The sequence below is a fragment of the Saprolegnia diclina genome (assembly GCF_000281045.1).
Source record: "Saprolegnia diclina VS20 unplaced genomic scaffold supercont1.1, whole genome shotgun sequence".
Classification (NCBI taxonomy): domain Eukaryota; phylum Oomycota; class Saprolegniomycetes; order Saprolegniales; family Saprolegniaceae; genus Saprolegnia; species Saprolegnia diclina.
The window spans coordinates 252,709-276,679 of NW_008246068.1; the positions used below are offsets into that span (position 1 = coordinate 252,709).

Here is a 23,971-nt window from a genome sequence, read left to right on the forward strand (position 1 = left end):
CCTCGCTGAGCGTCTGCCCGAAATTCTTGAGTGTGGCGTCGATGCATACAATAAACTGCACCGGCGACAACGAGTCGCCTTGTGGCATGCCTATGTTGGTCTCAAAAGGGCTGTGCGACTTGTCGTATATCCGCAACTGGAGCGTCGTGGTCCCAAGTAGCGGGCGCACTTCTTCATCGTCGAGGATACCGCGGTCGATCGTGTCGAACGCGCGGGAGAAGTCGATTCCCAGCATCGTGAACTGCTCTTCATACTGGCGGATCTGGGCGCCCCTTGTGCGACCATACGACATACGACGTGCTTGGTCCAGGGCGGGAGCCGCTCTCGTGCGCGCCAATCAGCTTGTCAAGCTTCTTTTGGATCCGCTCGAGAACCATGACAGAGACGGCCACGACCCAACGGACTCTACAGGATCGTATTAACGTTAGTACGACACTTGGAGGCATGACTAACCTTCTTTGCTGAAAAGAATTATATCTGAGCGTTATATTCGCCCGATGAAATGGCATCGCGGCCCCAATCATGACCTGGAAGGACCCTCGCCACGATCTCGCGACCAGTAGAAATGTCATGCACCAATCGCTCATTGTAGTACCAAGCTATGCTCGAGGGGCTGAAGCGATTGCTATATACGCGACGACTTGTCAATCTATTGGACTCGACTTTATGAGAAAGGCAACGCTTGCTCTGGGCGATGTCAGATGGCAATCGGTTTGTTTTTTGTGCACATTTATCTAATGTTAGTACTAGTATATATTTTTCGGTGAAGCATTGTACGACATTGTCGAGTCATCTCGAGCGGTACCGGTATTATGTACACCTTTCGAGCTCGTTCATGGAAAATTGCAAATGGCCGTCGAGAACGAGCGGCTGGAAGTGGCCAGAAATGTCCTGTTTTGATTGTTCCAGTGCTTGAATTAGGACATTTTACGTTCAAAAAAGGACTTTAAGTCAGATGTTTCCATCTATCACTTTTGGATGGTCGATACGCTCCGATTCTATTCAACGAATGCGCGAGCACCCACGGAAAGCGTTGGTGAAGCGACAAGTCATCAATGCGGTTCATCGCTTCTCTTCTTGGTCGTGGTGCCCCCCCCTGGAATGCAACCTCCCACCAGGACGTAGAACAAAGTATGCTGTACTGCAAGTAAGCACACGACACTGCCAACGACAACTCATCGTCGCATCTGAGAGCAAGTACCGATGCTGCGTCGTCGACCAATATTTTTATTTCAAAATTCGCATGTCGAACCCTCCCCACGGCGTCACGCTGGTCTTCTTTGTCGACTTTATCACAGCTCATGGCGGCCGCGATGCATTCACGGCCTCACGACCCAGGACGTCTGCAATCGCTTCATCCGACCGGCCACGTCATCCACGCACGTCTCGTACGCCGAGCTTCTGTCGCACACGCCGTTCGTGCAGCCCGCGAATTGGTATGTGAGCCACACGTGGCACTACCTCTTCCTCGAAGTCGTCGACGCGCTCTCCGTCTTCCAAGCGAGTCTGTCGTCACCCGCGTCCTTTTGGTTTTGCCTCTTTGTCAATAACCAACACGCGCAAGCTGCACCATTTGCGTTTTGGGCCACCCGGTTTCAGCGCTCGATGCCGGCGATCGGGCATCTCGTGCTCGTGGTGACCGAGTGGCGCCGCCCCGTTATCTTGAAGCGGGCGTGGTGCCTTTTAGAGCTCTACACGGCCGTGTCGACACATGCCAGCATCCATGTCGCGCTGCCGTCGCACCAAGTCGCCGCGGTGCGCGCCCACCCGGATGCTTTTGCAACGTACGCTCGAACCATCTCGATGAGGCGCAGCACAGCGTCGGTGGCGTCGGACAAGGCCGCGATTGTCGCGATGCTGCACGCTGCAATTGGTTTGGACGCTGTTGACGCGACGCTGGCAACGGCCCTCGCGATGCACTCCACACGTGCGTCCCAGACTCTAGCTACGCTAGCTGTTACATAGCACAGTTAATTAACAACCCGAGCCATTTGTTGCTGTATTCGTATCCTTCCGCCTTGGTGGAGCTGAGAAGTGAAGTCGGGGTTTACGCCCACGGGGTCTCGTTCCAGTAAGTACATACTGTCCTCGACGTCGACCCGATCGACGAGAGGCGTAGTAAAGAAGTCGACTCTAGGAGTGAATCGCAGCACCGTCCAATACACCCACCCACGAAAGATGCAGTTTCGAAATGGGATCCAAGAACGGAGGCCATATGTTTCGTTGCTCGTCCGTAACTCAGTCGTTTGACAACTCAACAGGGAGAAGAGTACAACAGCGACGTACGTCGGGGCCATCAACGCGGCTATGTGGTCCAGCAAGCGTACGTTCATGCGAGAAAAGGAAGCGCGTAGGACTTTCGAAGCGCTTAAAACATGTCGGCGATCTCGGCGATTTCGCGCGCGAGGCGCTGCTCTCGCTCGTAGCGTGTCGAGAGCTCGGCGAGGTCCGACGGCCACCGGGGGTGGTGCAAGATGACGTGGCACGCCTAGCGACCAGCACGAGAATGAGAACGCGTTTTTGCACGATGCGCAATACCACACACGGGTGCGCGAACGGCGGCGACTGGAGCTTCTTGCCGAGGCACTCGGTGTGGAACCAGTGGCCGCAGTACGCCTGCAGCGGCACGGCGTTGGCGTCGAGTGCTGTCGTCGGATTGGTCGGCAGTACCAACTGCGCGCACTCCTACACGCCCATTTGTAAGAAATGCACCGTCTACGCAGACAGAAAAGCGCGCACCGGACACGTCGTGGACGGGAGGGACTTGAGCATGGTCTCGTAGAGATAGGTCTTGACCTGACCCGCCGCGTTCAACAGGATATCGTGTTCGCCGTGCAGGGACGTACCACGGGTAGAATGCTCTTGACGGCTTCATCGAGCGGCGACTGATGCAAGAGGCCGCCGTCGGCAGCGTAATACAGCGGTGCAATCTTGTCCTTGTGCGCTTCCTACAGTACCGAGAACATGGCACCGGTTCTATCAACTTGATAATAGAAGGCGACCTTGATGACGATGGGCACCGGAGCAGCTTTGGCGGCCTTGCCAAACTTTTTCAACCCTGGCGCTGCCTTCTTTGTCTATATGATGCACTATATAAATCCTTGGCGCGCGATGCGGTCGACGCTGTACGGGCTCGGGCGGCGCGAGGAGGCTCAGTGGCTTCTTGAGCGGGTTGGAGGCATATAGCGCCTGGTCGGCCGTGTAGCCCTAGAAAAAGGTATGCAAGAAACAACGAGACACCGACTTGCGCACGAGGGTAATGCGCCGGGCCATTTCGTTGGCTCGCTTGACAATAATGTCCACGACATTGGGCGGCAAGTTGGACTCGTCGCACGCCACGCGAATCGTCGAGTCGGGGTAGTGGTCGTCGATCTTGACGTTGACCTAACCGTCGTTGTGACGCAGCCCGTGGGAGGCTCTTGCGCACCTGGAAAAAATACGGGCCTTGACGCAGTAGCACCTTGATGCGCCCCGCCCGCTCGTTGACGAGTTTCACTTCGCCGCCCTAGACCACCTGCTTGGCGACTGGACCACGTTCTCGATGGCCTTACGTTGGCGTCGGCGAGGAGGCGGAGCTGGCGCACCTCGTCGAACGCATAAAGGAGCTTGTTCTCGCTGAGCGACGACTGGACGAACTCGACAATGGCCTGCACCTGCGGCAAGCCGTCTTTGCTGAGCTCTTTGGCTTTGGCGTCGGCAAACTTGGTGAGGCGGCGCAGTGCGACGTCGGGCAGCGACGTGCTCAGAATCTCAATCAAAAGCTCACTACGGGGGTACTCGGCCGGGAAGCGCAGGCGCAATCGCAGCTTGCGCTGGCGCGTGTACTGCAGCGACGCCTGGAGCTGCTCGTGCGTGCACGTCTCAATGTCGGCGGCAGGAACGAGCTTCTGGAAGGCCGCGACCTCGGCGGATCGGTTCATTGGTTCGTGCAAGTCGAGGAATGCGCCAATCATCCGGATAACGGCGGCATGTCGCAGCTGGCGAGGACGAGCTGTCGGCTTTTGCCGTTGCCGCGCTCGACCAGTCTCATTGCGTCTCCAGCTACAGACAATATTGTACTATAAAAGACTAGAAGTCGATACCTGTATATATTAGCAACAGTCTATTTCGTGTTTATACACCGTTCTCGTTGGCTAATCCAAGCGATGGACCCTAGCCCAAACGATCGACAACGGTCGAACGGCAGCTGCACGCGGCCGACAATATGTTATTACAAGTACAAGTAACAACGACCACTGCGATCGTGGTCGTCGACTAGCTACAAGCGCTAGCTCTCAAAGAGCTCGTGGAGTGATATCTTGGTTGTGCGCTGCGCGTCCTCGGTCGAGTACGTACCGCACTGCGCAGCGTTCGCTGCCACACGCGATCGCCACTGCACGAGCCGTGCGTCCGGCATGAGGTCCGACTCTGTCGGTCTTGCTGGGCGCGACTGGCAGTAGGCAATGTACTGGACGCTTTGGAGCACGTCTGCGCTGTCATCACGTCGCTCAATCGGGTCAAACTCGAAGCTTGTCGTTGTCGCGTGCAGCCGATCCATGAGCGCTGCCAGCTCGGGCGCGTGATCCATCAGGTACAGTACATAGTCGCTCGCGCTCGGAAACTCAGCGAGGACGCTCGGTGCGTAAATCTGCTGCGTTACATGGGCAAACGCCATGACGTCGCCGCGAAGCGTCGTCGGTCTTGTCCGGAACCAGCGCTCATAGTAGTAGCACGCCACGTCACAGAGCGCACTCCACTTGAACACACTTCGCGTCTTCCGTAGCGCGCTGTCGCGGTAGTGCGGGTGCAGTGCGTACGCAAGAACGTACACCGGCTGCTCGACCGCACTCCAGCTGAGCTCGAGGTGTTCGAGCAGCGCTTGTTGTAGCCGATCGAGCGCTAACGGCAGTCGCCGCACCGCGCTGTAGAGCTGGCCAAACAAATGCAGCGTGGCTGCCAGCGAGAGCGCGCGCGGAAGACGGCTCAGATGCAAGAAGAGCGGCGCGGTGGCTTCAAGCACGATGCGGGTGTCCATATCGACAAAGTGGCTCTGGAGCGTCTGGTGCAGCCAGGACGAGACTTCCGAGAGGTGGGCGGGCAGCGATCGCAAGAGGCAGAGCCGCTTGAGCGCAAAGAAGACGGCCTCGTCCGCGAGCACGCCATGCAGCAGGCGGCGCACCACGCTTCGTGGCGACGTCACAAACAAGACATGCGGCAACTGCGCGGGCAGGTGGCCAAAGCAGGCAGCGGACGGCGGGAGCGCGACCGCGACGACGTGGAGCTGCTGCCGCTCGCACTGCGCGAGATGCCGCTGGAGGGTTTGCGGCAGCAATGGCAGCGGACACGTCAACGTCAACGACGCATCCAACATGGACGGAAGGACGAGGCCGTTGGGGTGCACGACCCACGCGACCAATGTCGCCGTCGACTCGCTTTCGTCGAGCAAGTGTACGACGAGCGTCCAGCCGCCGCCTTGGTGCATCTCACGCCAACGCGTGAGAAGCGTTGCCTCGCACGACTGCAGCAGCCGCCGGAGGATCGGGCCCGCGAGCTCGGCCGTCGTCGGGAGGTGCGGGCAAAGCACTTGCATCGCTTGGGACTCGACCCACGTGAACGGTAGATTGTGTTCAAGCGTGAACGCCACGACGGCGTCGACCGTGTCCAGCTCACTGCTTGCGCCGGGCCGACCGCCGTTGCTCTCGATCGAGCTCACTCGGGAGAGACTCGCGTTGGATGTGAGCGGCGACGGCTTGTCGACCGGCAGATGCAAGAGGCGCGCGAGCGGCGATGCGGTCGCCGACGTCGCGAGCGCCTGCAACCGCGGCGTCTCGGCGCTGGGAAACGGCATCGGGCGGTCGATGCTGTCGTCGTCGTCGTCGTTGTCATTATTGTCGTCGCTCGACATGACAATATCATCCAACACCGCCTCGTGGTTGAGAATGTGTTCGCAGTTGGCGAGGTGCGTCTGCATGTTGTGCTTGCGCCCGAGAATGACCTTGGGCGGCAGCATCTCGCGCCCGTTGGCGCGCGCAGCCTCGTACGCGTCGGTGCAAAACTTGCACTTGGCGTAGTGGTAGTACGTGTTGGGCTGGCGCTCGAGCTGGATGAAGAACTGCCACTCGTTGAGCGCGAGCTTGGATGCGTCCTTTGTGCGCTTGGCCGGGAGCTTGCCCGTGAAGAAGGAGCAACGCGCCAAGTGGCTGCGCATGCTCTCTTTGCGGCCTGCGAATACCTCGGGCGGCGTCGGCCGGCGACCGCTGCCATGCGCTGCCACGCAGTGCTTGCAGCGCACTGGAAAGTAGTTGCTGTTGCCAATGTACCTAGTCGCCACACTATCAGACAACTTGTATACTTCACACAACGAGATCGCACCCGTCTTGCTCGAGCCGATCAAAGTGGGCCCACTCGGCGATCGCGCAGTGCACACCGCGCTTGCCGGCGCGCCGCTTGATGATCGGGTTGGGCGGGATCGCCGACGCATGAAGGCATTGCGCGAGGTGGGCCTTCATGACCGAGCGCCGGCCGACGAGCGGGCGCGGCTCGGTCGTCGATGCTGCGGTCGGCGGCGGCAGCGTGCCAATGAACGCCTGCAGCGCGTCGGGCGTGTTGATGCTGGCAATGTTTCTGCCCGGCGGCGACGACGACGTAATGGCCGCGATGACGCAGTGGCGGCAGTAAACCCACCAGTACGAGAGGTTGGCCTTGTGGCTCGTCTTGACAAAGTGGGCCCACTCGGTCAGCGAGCACGCGCGGCCCATGCTCGGTCGGTCGGTCGGTCGACTTTGCACTGGGAAATGGACTCTTGATGCACCGATAACGGGTCAGATAATGGCCGGAAATCGCCGACAATCCAACCACACTCTTCTCGTCCTTACAAGACACTGTTGCGACCTCATTGAGCGCTTTCCAGCATGTGCATTCCGCTGCATGAGGCTCAGTGGAGCGACGGTCGCAGCACGCCTGCACCGTCAGTGCGACATCAGGCAAACATGTAATTTAGTAGTTGCTGCGACGACGGCGCCGTCGCGAACAGCCGCTTGCTCGCTCTCTCAAGGCCGTGCAATCGCCTTGCTACGAGTACCGTGAAGAGGCTGCCCGCGGCTACACATTGCAGGCTTTGGTTTCGCCCTGCGAGAAGAAGCCACCACCACCACATGCAGCGTCACTGCAACGAACGCGCGACTTGGCAGCTGCGAAAGAAGCACCTCGTACCGTACACTCGTGCACCACCTTGCGACAGCCTCTACGACCTAGGACACCAGTGACCGCACGCTGCTGCCAAAGCGTTGAAGCCGATCCGGCCATCAACTGACCTTTTGCACTCTACGCGGGGACGCTTGCGATTGGCTACGACCAGCTTCGAACTTCGAGGACCGGTTTGAAATGCAAAGATCGGCCGAGGGTGTCGGCGGGTTGTAGCAACTGCCACGCGACGGACCACCAGTTCGAGTCCCGTCGTCGCCCTACCCCCAGCCCTCTACCACATTAGGCATTAAATTTCCCTAAATCTCGCTCGGTATTAAGCAATAAAGGATGTTGAAAGGCGACTTGAAACGGCAATCTCAAACTCTCAAACTCTCAAACTCTCAAAATCTCAAAATCACAAAATCACAAACTCTCAAAATCACAAACTCTCAAAATCACAAAATGACCAAGTCTCAGCTTCGCAAATGCCCGTTCTAGTATGTCTAGAAGAATGCCCCCAGCAAGGCGATCCTCGCCGACTGTGCATGCACAGGAATGCACGAAACACGAGAGTCCCGTGTCTTATAATGTTATGCTAACTGACGCAAATTAGCCACTTGCGACGCAAGCACATCGATGGCGACGTTGCCGTCGCCAAACGGGCTCATCGCTGGCGGGTGCCACACTTGGCGCGGGTGCACGAGCAGATCCGGGCGGTACCCGCTGCCGTACGTCTGCCACCCGTTGAGAAAGAAGCTGTCGAGCGAGCGCGGGTCGAGCGCCGCAATGATGTCTTCGGCGTGCACCTCGTCCTTCTTGGCGCTCGACGCCAAGTGCCATGCATCGTAAAAGATTTGCACGAGCGTCTGCCGGCCGTGCTGCAGCGCGTGCTTCATCTCTGCGAGCTTGTCGGCAGTCACACTCCGCGCCACGTTGTTGCACTCGTTGAGCGGGTCGACCACGTTGCACGCGCGCACTTGGAATGGCAGCGACGGCCGGACGCCGCCATGGACCGTCTCGATGCTGGCCTTGAACGCGTCGACAGCAACCTCGTCCATGACCACGTCGGACGACCGGACGCTCGGGCGCCACCCGGCGTTGAGCGACGCGATCGGGACGGGCCCGAGCATGCTCACGGCATGGTACGTCCAGTCAAAGTCAGCGTAAAAATGAAAAAACTCAATGAGCGCTTGCAGCGGGTGGCAGATGCGCTTCCCAAAGAGGTTGAAGAGGCAGAGCACCATCGTGTTGAGCGCAAACGTCGAGAGCGCGCCGGCGACCGCGCCGAGGATGTTGCTCCGACCCGACGCCGACGCACTGAGCGCAATGAAGCGCGAGCTGTCGTACATGCACCACGTCTTGATCAGGATCAGACTGCGCTTGAAGAGATGATGCTGGCCGACGCGCACGTCCATCTCGTGGAGGAGCGAGACCGCACCGAGGGCGCCAAACCGGTTGGCCGTCACATCGATCGAGACGTTGTCGATCGTGCACTTGACGACGCGGACTTCAGCGTTCACAAACGTCACGTTGCGGACAGTACACTCGACCTTTTGGTCCGACGTGGCGGCCGCCAGAAGCGCTTGCGTCACGTCCGCGTGCCACGTCATACTCGCTGCCTCGTCCGCTAGCACGAGACACACGTCAATGTCCGAGTCTGGAAGGTACGTCTTGAGCGGGTACGACCCCGACGGGTAAAACGTGGCGACAGACGCCACGGGCTCGAGGACAGCTGCGAGCGCACGCATGAGCTTGGTGCGCACGCGCTCCGAGTCGACGGTCGGGCCAAAGAGCTCGACCATATGGTCGGCTTGGCGCATCGCGGGGCACGCAAATGCGGCGGGTGCCAACGGCCGCATGCACCGCTCCATGCCATGCAGCTTGGGGGAGAGCGATGAGAGTGGCAGTGGCGACGAGACAGGCGGGAGAAGCGCCGTGTGCCGCTTGAGCTGGTCGACCTCGTGCTGCTTCTCACTCAGCGCACGCTGGAGCATGTCGATTTGGTATCGGAGGCGCGCCATCTCGTCCGGCGACTCGGCTTGCCGTGGCGGCCGCGCGGGCGACGACGACGCGATCGGGCGGGGCGGTGACGCGGTCGTTTTGATCGGTGGCGGGACGCCATTGGCATGTGGCTTGCTGGGCGACCGGTCGCGGGGCGGACTCGAGGACGGTAATCGCACCGGACTTGCGTCCGACGACGTGGTGGGCGTCGTGCGCTGCGGCGACGGCGCGGGTGTCGCGTCGACTGCGAGCTGAAGCTCTTCGAGGACGTCGCGCGCCCGCTGGCACTCGTCCTGGAGCTGGTCGAGCATTTGCTTGCGCGTCGCGCGGTCCAGCGCATCGACAATCAAGTCGCGCTCTCTTCGTTCGCAGACGTCGAGCAGGTCGGCGCGGAGCTTCTCGAGCTGTTTTCGCCGCTTCTTGAGGTACTTGTCGTCGACGAGGACGACGGGCGACGCCGCGGGCGTGCTGTCGCCGCTCTTGTCCTTGGCTGGAGCACTCCTTGTTGTCGTCTCGTCGTCCGAGCTCTTGGCTTGCGTCGTCTCGTCATCTTTCGGCAAGTCGTCCGTGAGTGAAAAGTGAAAGGTCGGTCGGGGTGGCACAACGCGCTCCACCGGCGCCTCCATCTCGTAGAGGCTCTCGCAGGCTTCGTCGCGCGTGTACATGACCATGCGGCTCGATGGCGTGCTACTTCGATGGCCGAGACTACCGGTGGGCGAGATCTTTTGCAGCACCGGCGGTGGTATACTCGCCTCGGGCTTGGTATCGTCGTCCGACGAGGGTGGACGGGCATTGTCGCCGCTCTCGTCGTCGTCGTCGTCCGTGGTCACCGCGTCCTTGACAAGGATCGCGGGCGGCCGGACCGTTGTCGACGACGGCTTGGTCGGTTTGCTCGGCGACTCGGTACTCGGGGCTTTGGCTGCCTTCTTCTTCTTCTTCTTCGCAGCCTTCTTGGTCACTTCGCTGGCGGCGTCACCGTGCTCCAAGAGCCACTTGACCGCGCGGTTGGACTCTTCGACCTTGTGCTTCTCGTCCAGGTCGCGCGCTTGCTGCTCTTCGACCTGCGCATCCAGATGACCCGGCGAGACAGCGAGGATCGCCTTGTAGTCCTTGGCGGCGCACGCATACATGTGGAGCTGCATGTGCACGCGGGCGCGGCTCAAGAGAGCTTGCAGCGCAATGCGCACGGGCGACTTGGCATCTTTGGTCGCCGCACCGCCCACCAAGCAGTGCGGCTTGACTTGCTCGTCCGGGAGGTAGTCGGCGCCCGAGTCGCGTTCGTCATTCAGCACTTTGGGAAACAGCTCGACGATCTTGCCGAGGTCGTCGGCCGCCTTCTTGGGCTGGTCGTGCTCGAGGTACAGTCGGGCTCGGCGAAAGAGGCCTTGCGCCGCCATCAGTGGCGGCGCCGACGCAATGACCTGCGCCAAGAGATGGAGCGCGAGTTTCGAGATCTGGCCGGGTCGGGCCGCGTCGTCTTGGTGCTGCAGCACGACGGCGCGGGAGAGCAGCAGCCGATGGTCCTTGGCGTCGATCAACAGCGCCGCGTCAAAGTCGGCAAGCGCTTTTGTGAGCGCACCGGCGCGGATGTAGGCCTCGCCGCGCGCAGCGAGCACAGGCACGCTCTCGGGCTCTTGGTCGAGGGCGGCAGTAAAGTCGTCAATGGCCTTGAGCGCAAACGCCCGCGCGTCGTCCGACTCGCACGGCGTCAAGTAGGCTTCGTCCATACCGAGGCTGATCGTGCGCGACGTATGGCGCACAGCGCGGTCGTGGCCGTTCTCGGCCGAGAGGAGCGCCGAGTCCTCCATCTGATGCAAAAGAAAGCCATTCTCCTCGTTCTCGACGAGCTGCATGAGCGTCTCAGCGCGCTGGAGCAGCGACTCGAGCTTCACATGCGTGAGCTGGCGCGCCTCGAGCTCAACGACGCGGTCGTAGTCGGCCAAGGCCAAGTCAAACTTGCCGAGACGACTGTAGACAAGGCCGCGCTGGCGGTACCCGTCGTCGCTGCGCGGGTCCATCTCGATGACACCGCCAAAGTCCTCGAGCGCGTGCGTGAGGTGCCCGAGCTTTGCATACGCCTTGCCGCGTGCGAGCTTGGCGTCCTTGATCTTGGCCGGCACGCCCGAGATCTCGATGGCCTTGGTGTAGTCGTCGATCGCAGCCTGGAGCTTGTTGTGGCACTCGTATGCAAACGCGCGCTTCGAGAACATGTCGCTGTCGCCCGGCGTGTGCGCGATGAGCGTCGAGTAGTCGTCGATCGCGGGTTCGTAGCGCTGCGCCTTCATGTAGCACATGGCGCGCTGCACGTACGCCTTGAGCTTGGTCGGCGCGACGTTGATGGCCTCGGTAAATTCCGAGAGCGCGCGCTTGTAGTCCTTCTTCTCGACGAGCTTCATGCCACGCTGGAACGCCTCTTCGTACTGGAAGCCGTCGGTCGACGCCATCGTGGACGCGTTGTAGCTCGCGGCTGCGGCCGTCGACCGCAAGAGCGTCGAGGTCGGGTACACGCTGTTGAGTTTGTTGTTGCTGGCGCTTGCGGCCGTGCTGCCCGACACTAGTACAGGCAATCGATGGGAAACGAGGTAGCAACGAGAGATGGTCGTACGCAGCTGCGCAATCGTGTCCGAGTGGTCTGTGTACGTGAACGGTCGGCGCTTCTTGGCCGCTACGGCCGGCCATGAGCGGTCTCTCGCCTCGCCGGCCACGACGTACCCGATGCTGCTGCGGCCTGCCCGCCGTCCGCGGCTGCCGGCGCCGACTTCCTGTCATTGAGGTTGCGGTACTTGAGTATTGCGCTCTGCAATTGCTTCCCTTCCATCTTGTCGTCGTCCGTCGATCGTCGAGTCCGTGGCCGCGTCCCGGTTGTCGTCGCCACCGGTCCGCGCTGTAAGTTCAAAGGGCTTCTATCGCCTCCCAAAGTTGATATGTCCTGCCCAGCAGGTCGAAAACCTCTGATATTGGATATTTGAGATGTATCGGATGCTACAGACTATCGATTGACACAGGTTTCCACTCACGCCATGCCTTGCGGCGACGATTCTGATTGGCTGGCGAGCCGGCGACTAAACCCGTCGACACTCGACTAAGAGGTTTGTCCCAATGTCCCATGAAACGGCTTGGGAGAAACTTTTCTAGGTTCCGAATCTCAAGTTCATCGTCCTTGCTGGCAGTGTCCAATTGGTGCCTCCTGCGCGCTGACAGTGCGACAACGTACCTCGATCTGCAATGGACTCCAAAGACCACGGTACGCACAAGACGAGACGTCTTCCTTATAAAACACGAGGTACAGCTGGCTCGATATATCGTCGAAGCTCAGGTGCGCGCACTTGAAACCGGCGCCTGTAACGATTTCAGTCGCAAGAACGTCCTGTCGCTGCTGTGCGCCGTCTTGCCAACGTTGGCGACCAAGAGCAACCTCCCACGGCCTATCGACCTCCTAGTATTCGTGTGCTGGCGATCTGCACGCGTGCCACCATCGTTGCGCTGACCCGACGTGGGAAAAACCCATTTAGTCGCAACCTGTTTAGTCGAAAGTGTGTTCTCAGGAAAAAGCGATTGGAGACCAAATGGCCATGGCCCGTCGCAGGCCGACAGCGCAACGGCAAGTCCACCGCCTTTCGACCTTAGCCGGTTCCGACTAGTAGTCGGTTAATATGTACAAATTGTACATGCTATTTCGCACCAGAGTATACTCGACGCCTGCTCATCTAGCGCTTGTGTCAAGCAGCGACGACGTCCAAGGACCCCTGCCGAGATGGCCGCACGGTTGGGGCCAAACTCTCAACCGCTCAAATGGCATTGCAGCGAGCCTGGAGGCACACCAATACTGGCGCGTTGAGGCCGCTTCCCTCCAAGTTAGCACAGCGTGCTCTCGTCTCGAGCTCCGTAGGGGTGTATGCACTTGGTAGCTGGGAGGTATTGGTCGCGTCGGACACTTCCGCAAAGGTCGATCACACCTCCAACTACGTGGCTAGTCCTTTTTATAAACCAAATTTGACATGTTCCGTTTCCCCCTTTTTATATCGGCATTATGTCGACGCAGCTGCTCTGCGTCGGCCCGGAGCGACCGTCGTATCTCTTTGGCCGCTGGAAGCGCCACGTCATCCGCTGGATCGCGGTCCTTCTGCTACTGAGCTCCATGTTCTTTCTGCTCTGCTTTGCCGCCGTCTATCTGCTCGTCCCGGCCGACCAAGCCCGCGTCGTCGGTGTCTGGGCGCCTCTCCTCAACGCCGGCGTCTCCTTCGTCCTCGCAGGTTTGCACCTCTGCGGCATCCTCAGTGCGTGCTGTGGAGGCGGCGGCGCGCACGCGTCCATTGCGCCCGAGACGCCTGACGCGTCGGTCGAGGGCCGTGGCTGCACTGCCTGCGTGCGGCGCATGTACACCACACACTTTAGCCGCTTTGGGACCTTTGGCTTGTTGGGGCCGCAGTACGAAGCCAAGCTCATGCTCAAGCAAGTGGTGCAGATTCCCGCGCAGCTCTACCAAGCGTACCGAATGAGCTGGCTGCTCACAGACGCGACAGCATCGCTCGCGTACGCGCTTGTGCTCGTCTGCAACTGCATCGCGCTGCCACTCTTGCTCGCGAGTGGCAACCCGTTCACGCGTCGCTGGGTCGCCGCCTTCCTCGATGCAATTCTCACATTTCTACTTTCGTCGGGGATTCCGTTGATTTTGAACTTTCGCGCCATCGCCACGTACTATTTTGCAAAAGATGCGAGTATCTTGGACAACCACGCGTGGCTCAACGCGACGATCTTGCTCGCGCGCTTCGTCGTCGTGAGCAGTCCACTGGACTTTGTGACCAAAGTTGTGCCCTTCTTCACCTGCTACCTCTCACTGCGGAGCATGACCCACGCTGGCCGCGTGCGTCTCACGTAACCTGAACGATACAATCGTACTCGCTGACACCGTGCTGCATAGGCCCGCCGGACGCCAAAAGCTCTTGCTCAACAAGGTGCTGTCTCGGCGCTGGCGCTACCTCTACTCCTTCGTCTCGGTCGGCACGGGTATCGGTTTGCTCGGGATCGCGGCGGCGGCCGTACAGGCCCGGCACTGCCCACACGGCTGCCTCCTCCAGACGTATCCGTGGCTTGCGACGGAATGCACGTGTGTCATGCTGCGCGTCAACTGCGCAACGACGCCTCTCGTGACCGACCTCGAGACGTATCTGGCGCCGATGTTACCCGACCTCTTTGACTTGGAAGTGGAGCAGTGCGACTTGCCAAGTGCACTCTCAGCGAGAGCATTGAGCCGCATGCGCAACCTCTACAGCATCACGCTGCAGCGAACCAACACGGTGCGCTGGGACGTCTCGCCGGACGCGCTGCCACGTACGCTGTTTGCCATATTTCTCTGCCATCTCTACTTGCCGGCGGTCCCGATGGTCTTGCAACGTCTCTCGGGCAATGTACACTATGTCTTCTTGCGCAACGTGTCGCTCTACGCGAACGCGTCACTGCCCGCAGCGTTTACGACGCTCGTCATGCTCGAAGTGAGCAATGCGAGCTTGGTTCAGATGCCGCTGGTGCTGGCGCCGCAGATGACATATCTCAATTTCCAAAACAATGCCATTCTCGATTTGCCGACAAATCTACCGGCCGTCGGGTTCATCAACTTTGTCAACAACTCGATTGCGCAAATCCCTCTCTCGCTCGCAGAGAGCATCGGGCCGTACCAGACGCTGCATTTGGAAGGCAACCCGATCGCATCGCTGCCACCCGAGTTCAATGTCGACGTGCTGCGCACTGGCCGGCTCGTCCTTCGGGAAACGCCCCTCTGCGACCGCCTCGGCGCACGACGTGATGCCACGGGGCTCTCGCCGCTCGAGCGTCAGATCTTTGAAGCCCGAGACGCCATTTGTCCGCCTCAATGTAGTGTTGGCTGCTACGAGAGCTTGCTGGGCAACACCAACTGCAACATGGAGTGCTTGACACCATCGTGCAACAATGACGACGGCGACTGCGATCGTTTCATTCTCTGATCGTCGACGACGGCGCAGCCGGGTGCCCGAGAGGCCGAGCGGTACGACGCCTACGTAGCCACCACGCGAGCATCCGCCGCAAGAGACGAAGGAGCCGTGATGCTATAGTCACGAGTTGGACACGGCCACCCCACACCACGGGATACTGTCGACTAAGAAGTTAATCCGTATAAGACTAGTATATCAGTATATCGCTGACAAGGGACAGTGTTTGCCAAAAGCGTCGACAGAAGAGCCCGACGAGCCCCCGCGCCGCCGGCTGCGCAGCATAAATGAAGAAGAAGGAGAGTGCTAGTCTCATGCGAAGTCGTACTGTAATTATGAAGATAACCCGAAACGCGTTCATATATATATATATATATATTCAAGGGACAGTGTTTTATATCCTTCCTAGGCGCTCTGAGAGAAGGGTTGGGGGAGTGCGATCTAGAAGCCCCGAGAGTTTCGACCTCGGATTTTGGATTTTGGCTTTTGGCTCTACGATGACGTCCGGGGCGCTCCTCGCGATGCCGATGCTGCTCATCAACATGGGTGGCGAGATGATCTACGTGCTGGACCAGCGCTTGAAGGCGCAAAACATCCCCGACGACAAGAGCATTAAAGGTCTGGTATTATTTGCTGAAAGAGGAACTACACGCGTGACGTAGTGCTCGTCGACGTCGTCAAGACCATGTACAACACCAAGTTCATCTCGGAGCTCTTCCGGCCGCACCACATGTACTCGAACCTCTCGACGCGCCAGATCTTTGACCGGCTCGCGCACTCGTCCATCATGCGCCTCAACCAGTCGAGCATGGACAAGGTACCTCTCGCATCGACTGCGTATTGGTAGAATTGCCAGTAGCTGTACGGGCTCATGCGCATGGGGTTCAAGTCGAACCTCCTCGCGTGCTCGTCGGCCGACCAGCTCGTGCAAGTGACCATGAACCACCTCCAGAGCATCAAGGCGATCGTCAAGGCGGACGAAGCCACGTCGCTCATCGAAGACGCAGTTGTGCTCACGGCGTCGGTAGGCTCCACATCCCAATCGTATTGGTCGTATTCCATGCGGCAAGGTGTACGGGTCGCTCTCGCACGCCAACTTTCTCTTGCTCAAGCAGCACCTCGCGCGCTTCTTCCAAGACGTGCGCATCAAGGTCTCGCTCTTCCTCCAGTCCGGCCTCCAGAACCCCGACGGCGCCTTTGTGCTGCGCGCCAAGGGCCCGGTCGCGACCGGCGGGGACATTCCCGGCGTCGTCCGGTAGTAATATTTGTGTACAAGTTGTCGCATCGACAATATTAGGTACTTTGACGACCGCGGCAAAGTGGTTGACAAGGACATGTTTGATTTGCAAAACGCTGTCGGCGCGATCGCAGTCGACGACGGACCGATACTGACGCGGGACCCAGCACTGTGCCCATTTGGCGAGAATTTGTGCGTCCAACTCGCCAAACTATGAGACATGACAGTAGGGGTAGGTATGCGCCCACGGCCAAGCCCGACCTCAAGTCGGTGGCTGAAATGACGGCCGATGCCAAGCGCACGGGCGCACGCGGCGCCGACAAGGCCGACGCGCCGGCCAAGCAGTACAAGGCGACAGCGCAGGACGGACTCAACCTGCTCGCCGACCTCCTCGGCAACTCGGCCAAGGAGACGGAAGCCAAACCGTTCAAGATCGCGCTCTTTGCCGGCGACACGGGCGACGACGACGACGAGTAGTCCGTGTCTCCACTTGGCAAGGTTGTTGACATTCGCTCGTGTGTAGCGACAGCAAGGGCCATGACGCGCACGTGACGATGATCACTATCGACGCGCTGAGCGACCACAAGGCCTCGACCAAGCACCTCCTCGACGACTTTGATGTCGACGTCAAGGCCCGCGCCGAAGGTGCCACCACCTTGAAACATTGAAACATTGAAAGATACCACACTGTACGTAGGCAAGAAGGGCAGCGACGACGACGATCTCTTAAGTTTAATGGACGCGTCCGCGTAACGACACATGACAGAGACGACGACGATCTCACTTGGACACGTGGCCGCATTTGAGGCACTAGCAACAAGCAATATCAGCACCTACCCTCGTAAAGGACCGAGTACCTTGTATACCGTCGAGCCGCTCGGCACGGCCAAGAGCGTCTTGCACTTGGCGCACGTCACCTTGACAACGTCTACGCCGAGCTCGTCAGCGTCGGAAGGACCGAGATATGTACCGTCCGAGCCCATGACACGCGAAACGCCCTTGCAGTGGCCACACTGGATCGTGGGCTGCCCCGGCGGCGCCGACAGCATCTTGTGGCAGTGGCCGCACTTGACGAGCGTCGGCTTGGGCGGTTGTTCGATCCTACGCCAACTACAGTGAGGATACTGTCTTGAGCTCTCCAACGACAACTTGTTGACAGAGTTGCATTCGGGGCAGACGACGTCGGCGAGGTCCAAGCCGTCGGGCAAGTGCAGACCGCGGTGACAGCCCTTGCAGATGATCGTGGTCGTGCCCGGCGGCGCGGGGGCGGGACTTGGCGACGAGCCGCCGAGCGGGCGCTGGCACAGTGGACACGGAATCGTGTGCAAATATGCACTACAACCCGGAGGAACGTTGACGTTGCCGAGGCAGTGCGGGCAAATGACGTGCTCGTCGTCGTCGTCGATGACCGCCTCGTTGTAGTAGTTGGTGCTGCCCGAGCTCGGCGCGTACTCGCCGTAGCTGCTGTACGAGCCCGGCGCAAAGCTCGAGGACGATGAGCCATAGTTGTCGCCGTAGCTCGAGGCATAGTTGTCCGAGTAGCCCGAGTAGCGGGATTCGAGGTCCCGCGACAGCTGCGTCGCCAGCACTGCATCGGTCCGCACAGGGCCGTACCCAAATGCACCGTCGGCCGCGCCTTCATCGATCGCATCTTCCGACAAGGCGGCGGTCTCCAGCGCATCGTTCTCTGTTGGCGCCTCGGACACTTCGAGGACGTCGACACCGAGGGCCACGTAGATACGCCGCACCGTCATATCGGTCGCTGCATGCGTCGCCAGCCACTGCACGACGCTTGGGTTGTTGAAGATCGACACGTGGAACGCAGTGTCGTAGCAGAGGACGTCGAGGACATGCACTGCGAGCGGCCGCACCGCGTCATCGTCAAGCGATGCAAACACAAGCCACTGCAACAGCAGCATGGGGAAGAAGGCCCGGACGCGGGTGTGGCCCAGGCTCAGCGCGACGTCCAGCCATGCGTGGCGCAGCGAGCTTGTCTCGGTGAGCGCCTCGTACACGTGGACTTGCACGAGGTACAAGACGTCCTTGCAGCGCGACGGGTCGTCGAGCACGGTGCAGAGAACCGCGATCGTCCGACCGACCTCTTCATGCACCAAGAGAAAGGCGGGACCCGCCAGCACCGCCAGGAGATCCCAGAGCGCATCGTGCATTTCGGCGGCGGCGAGGCGCGCCATGTACCGGTACCGGAGCAGCGTCAACGCCCCTATTGCGATCGCAGCATGCTCGACCGCGCTGCGCTCGGTGATGTACTGCAGCCACATGTAGAGCTCGGCGTAGACGTCACCTCGGCCCACAATGTGCGCCCGGGCGTCGGCAACCGCACACACGCGCACGAGAAGGTCGACGACGAGGTGCGCGAGCGGCGCGTTGGCCGTGTACTTGGACGTTGACGCCGGCCGCGCGACCGAGTCGAGGCACGAGTACGCTTCACTGGCGTCGGGCTGCATCGAGTGCTGTAACAGTAGCGCCCAGAGATCGACGGCTTCGGCCACGACGAGGCGCGCCGCCTTGTCCTTGGACGCGACAAGGTGCAGGACTTGAACGATGGCAAGGACGTTGGATGCGTGGGCGTCGGAGGCGGCGAGCGACTGCACAAAGCTCAGCAAGGTGGACACGCCGTTGCAGAGACTGAGCCGCTCCGTGCCCAATGGAATCGACGAGAGCGACACGAGCACGCGCTGACAGAGGTCGCTGTCCGGCCCCGCGCTCGTTTGAAGAAACGCGACCATGTACTCGATCGCGCCACCGTCAATGAGCGCCAGCGCCACGCGCGGAAGCGCGACAAGCGCCACCAGCAGCGGCAGCGCGACCGACCGCATCGCCCCCGCGACCTCGCAGATGCGGGGGGCCACCTCGCAGAGCACGTTGACCTCGGCCGTCTTGAGCGGCGGCCGCGACACAAACGCCGTCAAGACAACGCACGCTTCCCGTGTGCCGGCGTCGTCGTCGTGGAAGATGCCCGCGATCGCCGAGACAAGAAGATGGCGCGCGCGGTACGTGTTGACGGTCGCCCACACAAGGCCCATGTCACACCCCTCGCTCACCGCAAACTCGAGCACCGTCAGCGTCGAGGCGACGTGGTCTTTGGACGAGAGGCCGCACAGCGCGGCGCGGCACGAGTCGGGCGACTCGATGAGCGGCGCAATGTGACTCTTCATTGCGTCCGGGTTGCAGTCGATGAGGTTGCCGAGGCCGACGAGGCAGTGGAGCCGCACGGAAGCCGTCGTCGTCTGCGTCGGCAAGAGGGCGAGCACAAGGTCCCGGTACGTCGCCACGTCATCGTCGTTGGTGGACGACACGACCAAGTCACTCCCAATGAGCACGGCCGAGAGCAGTACGTGGTCGTGCAGCTGCAGTCCGGACGCCCCGAGGATCACATTGACCGTCGCGAGGTCGTTGGCCGCGACCAGATGGCGCCAGACCGCATGAGCCCGCAGAAACGTGTGGAGGTCCTCGAGCGATGGCTCAACGAGAGTGATCTTGGTCGTGTTGGCCAGCATGCTCTCGGTGAGGGGCTGCACGATCGGGTCCAGCGACCGCAGTTGCAGTAGCATCGTCGCCACAAACCCGTCGATAGGGGCACTCCACATACTCGGCTCCTTGGCCAACACGCAAAACACATGAGCGGCGACCGTGTTGCCCTTGGCGTACAGCGCCACGAGGTGCGTTAGGGCCTCGGCGTGCTGGAGGAGCGCCGCGATGAACGCGGGCGACCGCAGCATGGCCTGGACGACGCTGAGAACGGTCTCGAGCGCCAGCGGAACGCCGAGCCCACGCAAGACAACCCGGTGCACGTCGGCTTGCAACAGGTACGGCAGCGCGGTATGCGTCGCGGCCAGCTCCGACACGATCGAGAGGAGATTTGAGAGAAGTGACGATGCCCCGGTGTACGCCTTCTCGAGCAGCTCGCCGAGCAGCTCCAGGAAATCGAGGCACGCCGCATGGCCCGACGCGCCAGCGATATACAAGGTCACAAACTGAGCCTTCCACACGATGTGCAAGAGGAGCACGTGGACGCCGTCGAGCGCCTTGGGCACGAGCTCGGCGGCCGTCGCATGGTTGACAAGAAACGTAATCATGGTCGACCACACTGTCTGCATCGTCGGCGGATGGCTCCATCCGGACGTGCGCGCCCCCGTCTGCAGCATCGAGAGGAGCAAGTCGAGAGCAAGGGACGCGATTGCCGGGTCCGACAGCGTGGCTTCCTGCCGCTGCAGCACGGCGCACGCCGCGGTCAAGCCGCCGGCATCCAGGAGCGCGGGTGCGCTCGTGAGCGTGGCCAGACACGCGAGCACCTCCAGAAGAAAGTCCCGCGCAATGTAGCCGTGCAGCACAAACGCGTGGAGCGTGCTTGGGTACAAACTGCCGATCGCACGGGCTTGGAGCGCAGGCCGCGTCGCGCAGAGCGTCGTCACAGCCTTGAGTGCGCCGCGTTCGAACCGGTCGTCCCCGACAAGACCAAAGAGCACGTCGGCCGTGCCGACCGTCACGGTCGTCGTCGGCGCCATTTGACGCCCGAGCTGCTCGAAAAACGTGATCGACGCTTCTTTGGTCGTCTTGGACGCGGTCGGGTCTTGGAACGCTGACTCGATGGCTTCGAGCGCGCCAAACTCGACGACCTCGGCCACGACGCCGCCGACCGCCGTCGCGAGGCGGCTCAGCAGCAACAGCGACGCATCCAGCAGCTCGGGCGAGTGAAAGAGCACGGCGAGCGTCGACGGGACGCCGTGGCATTGCACAATCACGTTGGCAAACTCGGGCACAGTCGCGAAGGCCGAGACGAGCACAAACATGTCGGCCTGCGCCGGGACCGATGCTGTGAACGGAACGCTCTGCGTGCTCGTGTGCAGCCACGTCATGGTCGCGACAAGGCTGTTGGCCGTTGCCAGCGCCGGGAGCAGCGCGACGCCCCGTTCGAGGGGCCGCACCATGGCGGCCAAGACACGCATCGCCTCCGCTTGGTCCTGCTCGTCGTCCAGCCGCGCCGTGAGCACACTGAGAAGCGCGGGGTTTTGGGCCAAGAGCGCAGCGTTGGTCGGGTCGACCGCGAGCGCGTAGAGCAAGCCAAATGTCGCAGTCGCGAGCTCGTCGAACGCAAGCAGCGGTGTCAGCGAAGCGTAGCTCTGGGCGACCAGCGTCGGGTCGAGGGCGAACTCGCGCTGCTGGTCGGGCGTCATAGCCGTCATAAGCCGCGTCGAGGTCGGCAGCACCGCGTGAAGCCCGATCACGTCGCCCGCGGCCGCCAAGACGAGCAGCGCTGAGAGGAGCACCTGCGCGCCGTTGTGCGTGATACAGTCGGTCACATTCTCAATGTCCTTGGTCGTGTAGGCGCAGAGGCACTGGACCGCATCGCGCTACGCCACCAAGATGAGACTCGAGGAAGACGAGCATGTCGGACCTTGACGTCGAGCGACTCTGACACGATGAGAATCTCGAGTACGTGCGCGCCCGCGCCGGCCGTCCGCAGTGCCGTCTACATACGCCGTGAGCTCGGTAGAGACACAATGGAGCATGTACGAGGCACGCCGAGGAGCCGGACTGGCACAGATGGTACATGGCGTGCAACGCGTGGACCTCTAGCTCGGGCACGGCCATTGAGAGACAGAGCGCAATCGTGGCGCAGACGCCGGATGCAGCGGCCACGTCGCCTGCGGTCGGCGACAGGATGCGGTTGTAGAGCGCGGCGAGGTGCGACAGCACAAGGAGCGCGTGGATCTGAACGTCTTGCGGGTCGACGTTCTTGAGGAGGCTGCAGACGACTGCGACACCACCGGCGGCCTCGACGTCGTTGAGCTGCCCGAGGCGTAGCTTGCCCATCGCCGGGTCCGTCTCCTGGCGCGGCGTCGCAAGCAGCTTGGCCAACGCGCGGAGGCGCTCGATGGTTTGCGGCACGGGCGTGCTACCGCCTTGCGTGAGGAGCCCGAGAAGGCCAACGATCGAGGTCGTGTCGCCCGCCGCCATGTTGCGCTGACAGCGCTTGCACGCCGACTAGCCATAGACATGTACGTTGCAGCGCATTCAGGAATGACGACGTAGGTACCTGGCGACCGTCGAGGCTCGGGATCGGCACCTTGTCGGTGCAGTCGCCGCAAAAGAGCCCGCCGCAGAGACGGCAGTGGTGCTACACAAGGGCGGATAAGGCCAAGAGGAGGGATAAGGAAGCACGGACGCGTCGACGGAGGACGCCAAACTTGAGGCGGCACTGGGTACAGTCCATGCGCGCAGCGTCCGGCACAATGTACGGGGCAAAGTAACTGGCCTGGACGTCCGGGATCGGGGCCCACGAGGCCGACATGCCTTCTTGCACCACGAGCGGCGCGACGGCAGGCACAAGAGGCGGCGCCATGGCGGCGGGCTCGGGCTCGGACATCGAGATGGTCGTCGCCGAGATGACGCTGCCTTCACGCTCGCTCGCATACCGGTCGAGCTCGGTGGCCATTTGGTTGATCTGCGACTCGCGCGGATCGATCCACGTCGTCGTGCGCGTGGCATGATCGACAAAGTACACGCGCCCCTACAGCGCTCATCATGACGCGCTGCTAGCACAAGGCGGGTCTCGCACCTGGTCGTCGCGCATCTCTTCCCAGCCCGGCGGCAGTGGTAGCGTCGACGGCGGCGTCCACGACGTCTACACGTTACACATGAGCTGGCTCGCATGCATCGAGTCGTCGTCGTCGCACCTCGCGCGTCGCGTGGTTCACGTAGAAGACGCGGCCTTGCGCATCCTCGAGCTGCTCCCAGCCTACATCGATGGAGGTCGTCGGACGCCATCCGCTGCATGGTAGAGGCCGGGTACCCGGTGCGAGCATGCTGCCAGTCGCAAAATGCAACGTCCAAGGCGAAGCGCCACAATCGAAGTTGAACTTCGAAGCCAATTACTTCGATTTTGAAATCTTTGCAAAATTTAAGGAAATGCCAGGTGGTAAAATCCATACAAATCGCAAGCCATTTTAAAAACGCAGCGCGCCATGTCCCAGGTCCTCGTAGGACTCGCCTTGTGGCTTCAGCATCGGACCCTTCGTGCAGCGACAAAGTGTCCTAGTCGTCGTTTGCTCGGAGATACTGCACGGTAATCATTTGGCGAATTTTACGAAATGCACTTCGTGTCCTACGGCACTGGACCGAGAATAGCGTGCAACCTGCAGCCTTTGGCAAGATTATTCAAGTCCCAACAAATAGGCATGTCCACTAGCACGGTGTCTACCACCTGCGGTATACAGATTGTATCTCACGTTGTCGCGCACGCATTTTCGCAGTTAGCGCAGGCCGTGATGCTACGCTCTGGTGGTCTTACGACATATTACTCAGCTGCCCACAGCATCTTCTCTAAGCCATGGGTCTTTATTATTGACCCATGTCTAAACTAAGTCCCATGCGTTCGCTTCTCGAGGACTTGCGAGATAGCGTATAGTGTTGACGATTTAGTCATAGCATTCTATTACATATTTTCCTTTGCGTCGTTCACCCAACTTCGAAGCAAATGTGCAGTCGAGCTTGCAGAGCCGACTAGAGTCAAGAAGATCTCGAGCTCGGGCTGTGATTGGTGCGTTTGTTTTGGCCAATCGCATCGTTTGGCGTGCGCCGG

General features: G+C 60.7%; 7 protein-coding genes across 7 annotated transcripts; 3 read left to right on the top strand and 4 right to left on the bottom strand.

Moving 5' to 3' along the window:
• Positions 1-1,243: 1,243 nt before the first annotated feature.
• On the top strand, positions 1,244-1,985 carry SDRG_00090 (hypothetical protein; the record flags this gene model as incomplete). The annotated part of the gene is made up of 2 exons (XM_008605553.1): positions 1,244-1,273; positions 1,339-1,985. The coding sequence occupies 2 exons, from the start codon at positions 1,244-1,246 to the stop codon at positions 1,963-1,965; spliced, it is 657 nt and encodes a 218-aa protein (XP_008603775.1). The 3' UTR covers positions 1,966-1,985.
• A 287-nt stretch (positions 1,986-2,272) lies between these two features.
• Positions 2,273-3,930, bottom strand: SDRG_00091 (hypothetical protein). Its single transcript, XM_008605554.1, has 9 exons — positions 3,552-3,930; positions 3,428-3,505; positions 3,253-3,384; positions 3,130-3,207; positions 3,003-3,077; positions 2,847-2,948; positions 2,740-2,796; positions 2,539-2,685; positions 2,273-2,488 (listed from the first exon to the last, which is right to left on the bottom strand). The coding sequence occupies exons 1-9, from the start codon at positions 3,918-3,920 to the stop codon at positions 2,369-2,371; spliced, it is 1,158 nt and encodes a 385-aa protein (XP_008603776.1). The 5' UTR covers positions 3,921-3,930; the 3' UTR covers positions 2,273-2,368.
• Positions 3,931-4,169: 239 nt separating this feature from the next.
• Positions 4,170-6,839, bottom strand: SDRG_00092 (hypothetical protein). Its single transcript, XM_008605555.1, has 2 exons — positions 6,352-6,839; positions 4,170-6,299 (listed from the first exon to the last, which is right to left on the bottom strand). Exons 1-2 carry the CDS (start codon positions 6,735-6,737, stop codon positions 4,268-4,270), a joined length of 2,418 nt encoding a protein of 805 aa, XP_008603777.1. The 5' UTR covers positions 6,738-6,839; the 3' UTR covers positions 4,170-4,267.
• Positions 6,840-7,632: 793 nt separating this feature from the next.
• Positions 7,633-12,075, bottom strand: SDRG_00093 (hypothetical protein). Its single transcript, XM_008605556.1, has 3 exons — positions 11,878-12,075; positions 11,771-11,830; positions 7,633-11,719 (listed from the first exon to the last, which is right to left on the bottom strand). The coding sequence occupies exons 1-3, from the start codon at positions 11,981-11,983 to the stop codon at positions 7,755-7,757; spliced, it is 4,131 nt and encodes a 1,376-aa protein (XP_008603778.1). The 5' UTR covers positions 11,984-12,075; the 3' UTR covers positions 7,633-7,754.
• Positions 12,076-13,181: 1,106 nt separating this feature from the next.
• SDRG_00094 (hypothetical protein) lies at positions 13,182-15,341 on the top strand. Its single transcript, XM_008605557.1, has 2 exons — positions 13,182-14,040; positions 14,087-15,341. Exons 1-2 carry the CDS (start codon positions 13,196-13,198, stop codon positions 15,144-15,146), a joined length of 1,905 nt encoding a protein of 634 aa, XP_008603779.1. The 5' UTR covers positions 13,182-13,195; the 3' UTR covers positions 15,147-15,341.
• A 287-nt stretch (positions 15,342-15,628) lies between these two features.
• Positions 15,629-17,121, top strand: SDRG_00095 (hypothetical protein; the record flags this gene model as incomplete). The annotated part of the gene is made up of 8 exons (XM_008605558.1): positions 15,629-15,749; positions 15,794-15,948; positions 15,991-16,155; positions 16,202-16,386; positions 16,429-16,560; positions 16,605-16,841; positions 16,892-17,013; positions 17,066-17,121. The coding sequence occupies 8 exons, from the start codon at positions 15,629-15,631 to the stop codon at positions 17,119-17,121; spliced, it is 1,173 nt and encodes a 390-aa protein (XP_008603780.1).
• A 27-nt stretch (positions 17,122-17,148) lies between these two features.
• On the bottom strand, positions 17,149-23,195 carry SDRG_00096 (hypothetical protein; the record flags this gene model as incomplete). Its single annotated transcript, XM_008605559.1, has 11 exons — positions 17,149-17,178; positions 17,226-17,296; positions 17,339-17,469; positions 17,518-21,740; positions 21,785-21,859; positions 21,904-22,374; positions 22,427-22,507; positions 22,556-22,900; positions 22,949-23,014; positions 23,067-23,128; positions 23,183-23,195. 11 exons carry the CDS (start codon positions 23,193-23,195, stop codon positions 17,149-17,151), a joined length of 5,568 nt encoding a protein of 1,855 aa, XP_008603781.1.
• Positions 23,196-23,971: the final 776 nt, after the last annotated feature.

Bases quoted from the DNA above. Each gene is read 5' to 3' on its own strand.
- SDRG_00092 (XM_008605555.1), bottom strand. From the start codon at position 6,737: ATGGGCCGCGCGTGCTCGCTGACCGAGTGGGCCCACTTTGTCAAGACG. The intron at 6,300-6,351 runs GTGCGATCTCGT...TGTGGCGACTAG, and splicing joins GATCGGCTCGAGCAAGACGG to GTACATTGGCAACAGCAACT.
- SDRG_00091 (XM_008605554.1), bottom strand. From the start codon at position 3,920: ATGAACCGATCCGCCGAGGTCGCGGCCTTCCAGAAGCTCGTTCCTGCC. The intron at 3,078-3,129 runs GTACAGCGTCGA...TGCATCATATAG, and splicing joins TCCTCGCGCCGCCCGAGCCC to ACAAAGAAGGCAGCGCCAGG. The intron at 2,949-3,002 runs GTCGCCTTCTAT...TCGGTACTGTAG, and splicing joins CGGTGCCCATCGTCATCAAG to GAAGCGCACAAGGACAAGAT.
- SDRG_00094 (XM_008605557.1), top strand. From the start codon at position 13,196: ATGTCGACGCAGCTGCTCTGCGTCGGCCCGGAGCGACCGTCGTATCTC. The intron at 14,041-14,086 runs GTAACCTGAACG...CGTGCTGCATAG, and splicing joins GCTGGCCGCGTGCGTCTCAC to GCCCGCCGGACGCCAAAAGC.
- SDRG_00093 (XM_008605556.1), bottom strand. From the start codon at position 11,983: ATGGAAGGGAAGCAATTGCAGAGCGCAATACTCAAGTACCGCAACCTC. The intron at 11,831-11,877 runs GTACGTCGTGGC...GGCCGGCCGTAG, and splicing joins GCAGGCCGCAGCAGCATCGG to CGGCCAAGAAGCGCCGACCG. The intron at 11,720-11,770 runs GTACGACCATCT...TGCCTGTACTAG, and splicing joins GGACACGATTGCGCAGCTGC to TGTCGGGCAGCACGGCCGCA.